Raw genomic sequence first — 10,369 nt, 5'->3', positions numbered from 1 at the left:
ATCAAAAACAAGATGACGCTTGCTTACAAAGTCAACATGTACTTCAACATGAGGTACTTCCTCAATCCTCAGGTGCTAGGCTCCTGACCTAGCACCTGACGATTGAGGAAGTACCTAATGAAACAGACTGTAGTGCAATAAAATGTTGAATTTGTAATCAAGCATCATCTTGTTTTGATTTTATATGCTCTCCCCCTGTATTGACCACTGTTGTCTAAATGATCTGGTTTCAACCTACACCACTCGCTTGATATACTGTACTTTTTAGAAAATTTAGTCGACCAATTAGAATTATCAAAATAATAGAATAAATAAATATAATAAAGATAATAATAACAACAAAAATAATAATGGTGGCAATTTTAATACATAGTAACTAATAGAAATGATATAATGGTAAATCATGGTAAATAAAGTTAATAAAAATTACTTAATAAAATTACCAGAAATGTGTCATAATAGTGACGGCTATTATTTTTACTTGTATGCAATATAGTAATTAAAATAACATAATGGTAAATAATGGTAATCAAAGAGCGCTTAATAAAATATAATACACCAGAAATATGCCTCGTGTGACATATAGATGTAGATATATTTGAACAGTTAAAGCCTAGCTAAGATGTACAGAGGAGTATATCGCTGACAAAGCCTGGTTTTTATTCAGTCCCTTTACATGAAATTTAAGGTATTAAACGATCAAACGTATTTCAGCACATCATCTTTCCTAAGGGATCTGTAGTACACTATAATGATGAACCTTGTAGAATTGCCTCCATTATATATATACAATCTGATACAATTTGCATATATTTTTTTATGTATGAGTTGTACATTAATTCAGAAGAATAACCAAAATATCATAGTATTCCGGGGAACTAAATTGTGCCAGATGGTTTTTGACTACACAAGCAAAAAATAGACGGTGATCTTTGGCAAACATACCTGTGCGGGAGGAGGAGGTGTTGTGGTCAAATGGTTACCATGGTAACGCCTTCCATTACGTGATCTACCACTGTTGGTTCACATGCAAGTGTTTACAGGAAAGTGTACAGTGCATAGGAAAAGGACGAAGTAAGAATGATATAAGAACGGAAAGTAGAAAAAAAGCCACACAACGTATGAAGTAAGAAATTGTTGAAGTTTTGAATGTGTTAATCACACATGCCATGAATATTTATGGCGTTACATGTGTTTTATTAGTATTAAGAATTAGATTTTTTTTAACAAATATGAATATTAATTATGAAGTGTCACGATTATGAAATGTTATTTTTGAAATGAAATTGAATTGATGTACAGACAGAAATAAAATTTGAAAAATGATGTATAAGAGAACAGCAAATTCATCAGAAAAATAGAAGAATATAAATATGAATACAGAAAAGATGTGATGCATAATTTAGCAACAGGATGGGGGATAGAAAACAAAAAAAAAAGATTATTAAAAATAAAATATTACAATTCTATACTTGTTTTCAAAGAGAAATATATTGCTACAAAAATATGCATGCTAGGTATGGGTCTTGTGAGGAATCTCTATCATACTATGTAAAAAGTAAATATAAAAAATATTTTCAAAACTGCAAAATCTTAAAGAGTAAAATTATGGGATATTTTTTTTTCAATCACTATAAATATAATAAAACACAATACACAATTTTTTTTTGTTCATTTTAAAATATATTCTAAATATTTCATGACTATAAGCTATGAAAATTTAATGACTATACAAGGGATATTTTATCAATATTCAAAGGAAACAAAACCCAAAAAACATTACTCATAACACCGCCATGCTATGACCTAGGCATCCATGAGGCTTAATTGTTAAGTTTTCAACCAAGGACTTATAACTGTTACCAGGATAGGAAGCTGGCTGGTTTAAGCTGTGTAACTGGAATTAGTCTTATGTGTGGTATTGTTATGCTAATGAGCCACATAAGCACAATCTGCAGATGCTCAGAAAAAACAAATCTTTCCTTAGCCACACTGCGGCGCTGCGGCCCGCACTATGTATCGGCTTGGCGTACAGCTAGGCCTAGCAATATAAGGGTAATTTCACTTGGCATGCAAATCATTCATATACTTACACACTTAAGAACAAACTAATTTACCAATAAAATCACCTGCTAGTTAAGATATAAGGCAAGTATGTTTACAAATTTGAGTTAAAATTGATGTGTTTTGTAGTATTAGAATGAACATCAAATAGGCAGCCTAGGCCATGTCTAACCGCTTATAAAAATGCAGAAAAAAGACCCAAAACAAATTAGAATGAAGTTATCAACTAACTAGTGCATTAAAATTATTCATATACTTACTACTTACTTATATAAAATTAAAATGTTTTGCTCACAAACGCCAATTTTTTATTTTAATACGCCTTTTCTTTGTTTTACCGTACCGTAATCCTTGGCAGTCCTAGCTGTACGCCTAGCCGATACGCACTGCGGGCCGCAGTGTGGCTAAGGAAAGTTTTGTTTCAACAACATACTTTGTCATAATTTTCTTTTGACAGACTTGTGTTTTCCCCTTCTTCATAGGCTTAATTTGAATGTCCTACATCTTTGGAAAATGTTCTGTCCTGCTCTGTAGCAATGTTTCTTCTAAATCATTTTTTTCTTCAGTCACATCATTTACCTCAGTCATAAATATTGGTGCTGATACATTGTGGGAATATTCTGTATCTAGAGAATCCTGCCATCTAGGGTAAAACTAACTTCTGATCACAGTGGCGTAACGCCTATGCGCTCTCATGAGGAGGTCCGCAGGACCCCCTAAATCTAGGAGCCCCCAAGGGACACTACACATAGGTTCCTCGATCTAGCACCCTGACCAAAAAGGACTTTGTTGATAAATAACACCACAGTGTGTCTCTGAAATCGACTGTAGTACATATATCATATTATAACGATTAAAGAGAGGGGGTCTTGTCGGCCCAATGGGGGCCCCCTCTCGGCCCAGAACATTTCTGGCCATCTAGACGTGCCATAGTAATACATTTTCTTATCTCAGCCCCACAAGGGCAAGAGCATAATGTGTGTCTGAAATTGATCGACGGTAGGACATATCATATTATATCCAGTAGCAGAATAAAGAGTGGGTGGTTGGGGAGCTGCCGGCCTGGGGCCCCACTAAATTTGTCAAAATATTTTTAACTGGAGACTAAATAGAAAATTATATTCACAATTTTATGTCTGTGAAGTGCCATTTCCGGCCATCTAAAGGTGCCATATTCATAAATTTTCTTACCTCAGCCCCAACAATGGTGGGTCTAAAGTGGTAGATTCTTTAACTGTGAAAGTCCCTCCCTGGCCTCAATTTTCTGGATCCATATTATATCGTTTATTCGTCGTTAAAAAACAATGCACATCTAAAATCCCACGATGGAATTGGTGACCGGGACCCAAAAAGGGGCCCCCCCCCACCCAGTTTCAGAAATACACAGGGCCCCGTTCCCATCGTTACCCCACTGCCTGATCACTAAACTCTGGTGATATCTAACTGCTGGTCATCATGAGGATGTAAAAAATATATACAAATTTCACACTATCATCAACTTAATAAACATATATACTGTATCTAGGATATAAACCCTACATGTATTTCAATTTCAAAATGTTGGCAGAAAATGTTGTGCAAGGGAGAAAAACTAAATAAATATTAATAATAGTGTGTTGACTGACCTACGACCCACTGATCTTGCTTTGGACATCTGTTTCAACTGTTCAAGCTCTTCACTGTCTACATAGTAACGTTGTGCTGGTTTTATCGTAGCTCCTCGCATGTAGTACATCCGGTCAATGCGATGCGACATTGTCTGACGAGAGCATGTTTACAATCAATTAAACAATTTTTTTCTATTGTGAATTGTAGTGATTAGTATATATAAAGTATTTTTCAGATAAAAAAAACCAAAAGTATTAAGCACTGTGACATTCATTGCTTGAATTTGAAATTCTAAAATATGTAACAATAATAATAACGAATTCAAAATTATTGGATCATACGCATCTGAAACAGGGATACTCGTCAATATAGTAGTGTATATTTATTATATTGATATATTTTTCCAATACCATGTTCTTTTACATTCTTTTACAAAAGTAAAAGAAATCTAATAATCATAATAAATACTTATTGTTTTATTTATTTTTTTTTTATTTGTAGTATCATCAATTTAATGACCTATTTGTTAGAAAGAATCGCAACAGAATGACTAACCTCCGACATACGTTTCATAGAACGTGTCGTTTCTAATGCCATTTGCTCCTTTACATAGCGTTTTTCCTGCTCGCTTCGTGGCAGTCTTCCAGCCGACAAGCTCCGTTGTTGAGGCCTCAGCTTAGCTGTGCCTAGGTAGCGCTCTCCGGCAAGTGTGACAGATCTAGCGTTCCGTTGGGACATTACCCTCTCCAGGACGGTCCCTTGAACCGATGGTAAGGGAACCTGCTTAACTTTTGTTGTAGAGCTATAAAAACAGAAAATAAAACATTACAAAACATCCAAATATTTTTAGTTAGTTCCCAGTGGTCGGTGATTCCGTTCTGTCAATGTTAAGAATAGAGCTGAAATGAACCACTCTATAAAATTTTTTGAACATTGTATCTTTTTTCATTTTCTTTTCTCTTGTTGTAATTCAATTTACAATTATGAGAATTAGCTTTCTTTTAATATCCGAGCATCACATATGTAATTCCAATGTTGTATATCAGATAATCAGATCAGAATCATAATCAGATAAAAATTTACCTAACATTTGTTCTTTAGACATGTTAAACCAATTATTATATACATTTTTTTTAAATAATTTGGAGTTGTTTCATTTTAAAGTGATCATTTAATTTAATTGATGTATGTAAAGCAACTATAAAAATAAAATTAGAGACAGATATATAGAAAAATTTTGAATGCAAAATACAAAAATCAATTATCTTAATTTTAAATAAAGTACAGTAATTAGTAAAAATAATTATAAGAGTAACCTGAATGACTGAGGAGTTGCCGAGTGCAGAAAGTTAGCTTCACTGTGCTGGTACTAAAATAAATTTTAAAAAATGTGAAACATTATCAGTAAAACTCAACGATATTATAATTTAGGCTACGCAGTGGAAGCATTTTGACCATACCACTTTACTTATAGGTGAATAAAAGACAGTGCATAATATTCTTAATCACAAACAGGCGGATAAAATAGTTGTAGTATTGTAAAATCAAGTTTCTGTTTATCTGAAATATGTAACACGAAGTCCCCCAGTAGTAGTTATCGGATATTTTCATTTCAAATTTTGCGAAAATGGTCTCCATTGAATCCTAAAGTCCTGTCCAGACTATTAAATTTGATTTTGACAAAATATGTGACATGCTAAATATGGTCATGATGACATCACAGTATGGCCATACAACAGTTTCTTGCTAATAATGAACTTTGATAATCAGGACTGGGCATAAGAATTGACCTCAAATCAAATATTAAAGAAATAATTATCAAACAAATGAAATATTTTATTCATTTTAAACAAATAGTTAGTGTAGTTTATCTATACTATTGCTTACTAAGAATTAAATTAGACATTATTAATTGTATTGTGACTTTTACGAAAGGCATAATAAAGAATGAATGAATCAACTTGCATTTTTAGTATCCATAATATGTTCATTATTACTTCAATGCTAAACAAATTCAATATTACTGTATGTCTTTGTTGCGGTTGAGGGCATCAGGGGTTCAAAGTTGAAAAAAGTCACTTTTGTGAGATCTAGTTAATGAGCTTTCTTAATACCAGGGTTTGGGAGGGTTTTTTTTTTTTTAATAGGGACCTCTGGATGGCCAGAAATGGCACTCTACACCTGTGAAAGACATGTTAAGAGCTTGGTGTAGGCCTATTTTTAAATTTTGTTTTGGTCCGACTGCCCGATGAGCTCGGCCGGTGGGGGACTTGACTTAAGCCCCCCTTCCCCTGCTGGAGCCGCCACTGCTTAACACATCAAATTTCATTCTGCTGCACAAAGTGATACCCATCAGCACATGACTTCCATATGAGACAATTTGTAACAAAGTAGTAACAACATGCAGCATATTATAAATTTGTAGGAGATGGTTTGTTTTTCTGGCAGATTCTGGCTTGCGAGAATGCGGGCAGCCTTCCCGATTTCCGGGAGGAGTGGGTCCCCTATAGCATACAATTAAATCTTAAACTCTAAGTCTTATTATACAGCAAACTTGACTTTTTAAATGATCTTTGCATAGTTACCAACCTAAGAGATTTGAAATGTGTGACTACACCAGTTGGCTGGGGTGGGAAAGGGCCCCCAGAGCCCCCACCGGGGCCCAGGGGGTAGGATTTGATTCACATATCAATTCAATATCAATATATGAATGAAAATCAACGGTTGGTTGTGACAATGAACGCGCAATTTAACCGAGTTATTTTGGTCGAAAGAGAGAAATCTTCTCGGTGAATTCTCAAATGAGATAATGAAAGCTCTGACTCAAGTTACTGCGTGACCATTTTTACATTTTTAATAGTAAAACCAGTTTCTTCTAATTTTAAATACATTTTCCCCTGAATTCGTAATAATGCGTTTTTATGCATAGACTTGTGCTAAATGCGTGACAAATTTATGATCATGCACGTGTTTCATTTTGGAATGCAAGACCGTCCCCCACGATGCGAGGCGGTTAGTAACTATGCTTTGGAAAATTTGGTGAAATAAATCATAAAACCCCAGTATACATAATTGGCTCATGTGCATTATAAAGAACCCAGTATATCTTTTGAGAAGGATAGGGGTACCCCGGTGGTGTACTGGTTCATCTCACAGCCCTGCCTTATCCTGTACGAAAAAAACAAAATACACCGACAGGTGATCTGTACTAGAATGGAAGAAGAACAGATAGATGAAAATACATTATAGGCCTAATATTCTTTACAATTACTACTTGCTATAAATGGCATAAAAATAAAAGAAAATCCAGAACTGAACTTCTGAAATTATTAACTATCAACTATCTCTATTAAATTGTATGCATCACCTTAGCTCTGGTATGGATGCTTTCGTTAAACATAATTGCCATTTTACGCAAATGATGTTGCTCTGTTGATTCAAATGATCCACAACTCGCTGCTGACAATAAACGCGGCTTACGAAACCCAGGACTGGGCCGTACCAACGGTGGGAACTGGGCCTGGTTATACACAGTATTCATTCTTAGCTTTCTAAACTGTTAGCCTAGGCCTACCGTACGCTCAGTCTTTACTGAAGAAGTATGTATTCCAGTCTGGCGTTCAAGACTTGCTGTTGTAATATGTAGTTGATTGACATGCAGAACGTATATAATACGGATACATAGCTAAGTCCATTACATTCTCAAGTAATAGGCCTTATATGCTATAAAAACCACACCAATTCTGTGACTAACTGTACCAATAATATATTCCATGCACCTAAGAAAGGAGAGCTTGTTTTTATCCGTAGTTCTCAGCATGCAGGAGATTTGATTAAAGTGTATTCTTATATTGGAAAACGTTTTAAACAACATGTTGGAATAATAGCTTAAGTCCAGAGAGATGATGACAACAATAATGACTCAACAAAAACGGTACCAACTATTGATCTACTATAGTTTGGTAAATAGCAACGCTCCCACATGTAAAGACTCAGTTTACCGACCCTCTGTCAAAGTCCTTCACATTATAATGAAGAACAACTATGATGCTATTGATCTTAATGAATGCACTGCTCTGAGAACTAGGTGGAGTGAAGCCCATTGTTGAATGAACAGGTAAATACAATGCACCTGCAGAGGGACCTCTCAATTGGTGTATACACTTATTGATCCTATATTTATAACCTAGGCTAATTTAGAATGCAAAGACAATACTATTTAAAAATAATTAACTATGTCCTATCTAGTTCTTTGCTCTATGATCTAGCTAATCTAACATGCACCGACAGACTATCTAGTTACTGTCTGGAATTATTGGGTGAAAAATTATTCAATTCTTAGTTACAATGCTAACATAAGTTTGCAAAGATTTGCAAACAATAGAAATTACACTATGTCCGGAGTGCAAATGTCCAGAGGGCAACCAGCCTGCTTCCATTTCGAGTCTTGAAATACATGCCATCGTGTATTTCAATATGTGCAGTACGTATTATACTTTCTTATCTGAGATTAATCAGTGGACCTGATGTTTAATGTATTTGAAATTGAACTTAACTACTGTCTTATAAAACAACTCCAATTCTTTAATCACATAGTGAGACTTTTACATAGCATTACTTTATCCTGTACAGGTCTCCTCTAATTAAAGACCAGTTTTGGGACAGGAGGTTTTCATGGTCTTTAGCAGCTTTGGTCTATAATTAGAATAATAAAGATAACCCGTTTGTTCATTTGGGATCACAGAAAAGTGGTCTATTTCGAGGGATCTCTAATTAAAGGAGGACCTGTAGGCCTACTTGCTGTTTGATGATAATTGATATTTGATAAAAAATTAAACAAAAATACTGATATTTAAAAACAACATCAATATATTAAGCAGTGGCTCTGTTACACCAGTCTTAAACTCTGTATACCCAGCTAACAATACTATGTTATAATAACGTTATAATAATATACAGTTTGGTTATAAAAATGCTATTTTGCAGAACCATATGTAGGTACTTATAAACCTAATTGCACAATGTCACAACGTTTGAACGTTCTTACAACGTTGCATGAACGTTATTTTGTGACATACCTAACCACAACGTTCACAAACATTATAGAAACGTTTTGTGTTTGCTGGGTAAATCCTAATTCTGATTGCATGTTTTTGTATCAATGGATTGGATTTAGACAATATCATCCAATCAGAATTAAGAATTTATTTCAGACTGGTGTAACAATATTATAGTCATTGCCTAATAAACCAAACCATCAAGACTTACACGATATATAGAACACTCCGCCTTAAATCCTTTCCTTGAGTTTTTAATATCTGGAAATGACCTACTTTGTGTCGTTCGAAATTCTGATTTTAATTTTGGATTTTTAATATGATTGATGTACGAGCTGGAAGATACTTGCTGGGGTACAAATGAGTTGTGGATCTGAACACCATGTCTGTTTGGATGTGCCTGCACGCTTACTGCACTTAAGCTTGGTTGCAATATTTTCTGGTATAGCTGAGATGTTGATGGATCATCTAAAATATCTACAGTTCCTGGTAATTTAAAAATATACAAGAGATGCACTTGTAATAATTAAAAATAATAGTAAGAATATAATAATTATCAATAATAATAATCGTCTAACAGATTTACTGTATAGCATAAAAGAATGAACAAAATTTAAAGAAAAGGTGATTCCTGAGGTTTTGTTCTTTATTTAGTCACAACAGGCACTCAGGAAATTTTTTCAGGCATTAAATCTAACCTTCGTATAATTTTCCACTAGTGTATTATGCACAGCTTTATATACTTATTATTAGTGTTCAGAGGGTTGTCCAGCCTGTCAAAGTAGTGCTCGCCGATCAATTAATTTTAGGATTGGAAATCATTATACCATTGTTATTGTTTTAATTATTTTAAATTTTTCAATATTGTGTGGCAAATTATTTGATATTTTAGCCTTCTAAGTGATCAAAAGTCTTTTCTAACAATACTTTTTTGAGGCAGTAACAACCAGAGCTGGTGTGGTCAGGTGTCGCTTAAAAAGAAGTCACAGGGCCCTAGGGGATGAAGCCCCTGCAAAATAATGTAAAAAATAATGTCTTAATTTTAAATGGATTTTCTTTACCTCCAGTTTCAAAACTGTGCAGAAACATCAACCATTTATGAATAGAATTTCTAAACTAGTGCCAGTGGTGGCTAAACATTTCTAATGATGTATTCTTTTTGGAAATAAGGCCTAGGCCTAGGTAGGCCAATTTATAATGTAGGCCTGGGCTATGCCAGCAGAGAAGACAATTTCTTATTTGGCTCTAGGATGTTCCTCTGGCCTAGCTAGGCCTATGCTGTTTTAATTTGGTAGGACGAAGGAAGGACCACCTTTTCCAATCCACCTATTTTCATCATTGATGACTGTCAAAACTGACTCAGGTTTTCCACCATTTTAATTTCCTTACCAATTCTAACTGTCTTTTTGCTTTGTTCAATCATCTCAAACCAAAAACATTGCTGTTTGTGTGAGCCTGTGGTGGTGGAGGTACATGTTAGTTTACTCCAGAATAGCCCAGGCCTAGTAGTAGTTGTTGAACTTTCTATTTAATTATTTATACAAAGTTCTGCCGATCGATCGAACAGTTGGCGTTGATGGGAGTAAAGTACGTACTTACGTAGCCTACCAGTTCTTGGGCTTGTTGTCATTATAGTTGCT

General features: G+C 34.6%; 1 protein-coding gene across 1 annotated transcript in view; it reads right to left on the bottom strand.

Annotated features, from left to right (window-relative positions):
• LOC117107551 overlaps positions 1 to 10,359 on the bottom strand; it is a 28,444-nt gene extending 18,085 nt beyond the window's left edge. Inside the window, exons 1-6 of the mRNA XM_033249253.1 lie at positions 10,329 to 10,359; positions 8,941 to 9,215; positions 4,989 to 5,041; positions 4,228 to 4,474; positions 3,690 to 3,823; positions 946 to 1,015 (exon numbers count right to left, since the gene is read on the bottom strand). Of these exons, the coding sequence (XP_033105144.1) occupies positions 946 to 1,015; positions 3,690 to 3,823; positions 4,228 to 4,474; positions 4,989 to 5,041; positions 8,941 to 9,215; positions 10,329 to 10,359 (810 nt within the window). The remainder of the gene's footprint in view (positions 1 to 945; positions 1,016 to 3,689; positions 3,824 to 4,227; positions 4,475 to 4,988; positions 5,042 to 8,940; positions 9,216 to 10,328) is intronic.
• Between the last annotated feature and the right edge of the window lie 10 nt (positions 10,360 to 10,369).

Source organism: Anneissia japonica, unplaced genomic scaffold (genome assembly GCF_011630105.1).
Source record: "Anneissia japonica isolate Jap-2015-1 unplaced genomic scaffold, ASM1163010v1 scaffold287722_len911783_cov160, whole genome shotgun sequence".
Taxonomy (NCBI): Eukaryota; Metazoa; Echinodermata; class Crinoidea; order Comatulida; family Comatulidae; genus Anneissia; species Anneissia japonica.
The sequence above is the reverse complement of the archived record's forward strand: the minus strand, read 5'-3'. Positions and strand labels throughout refer to the sequence as shown.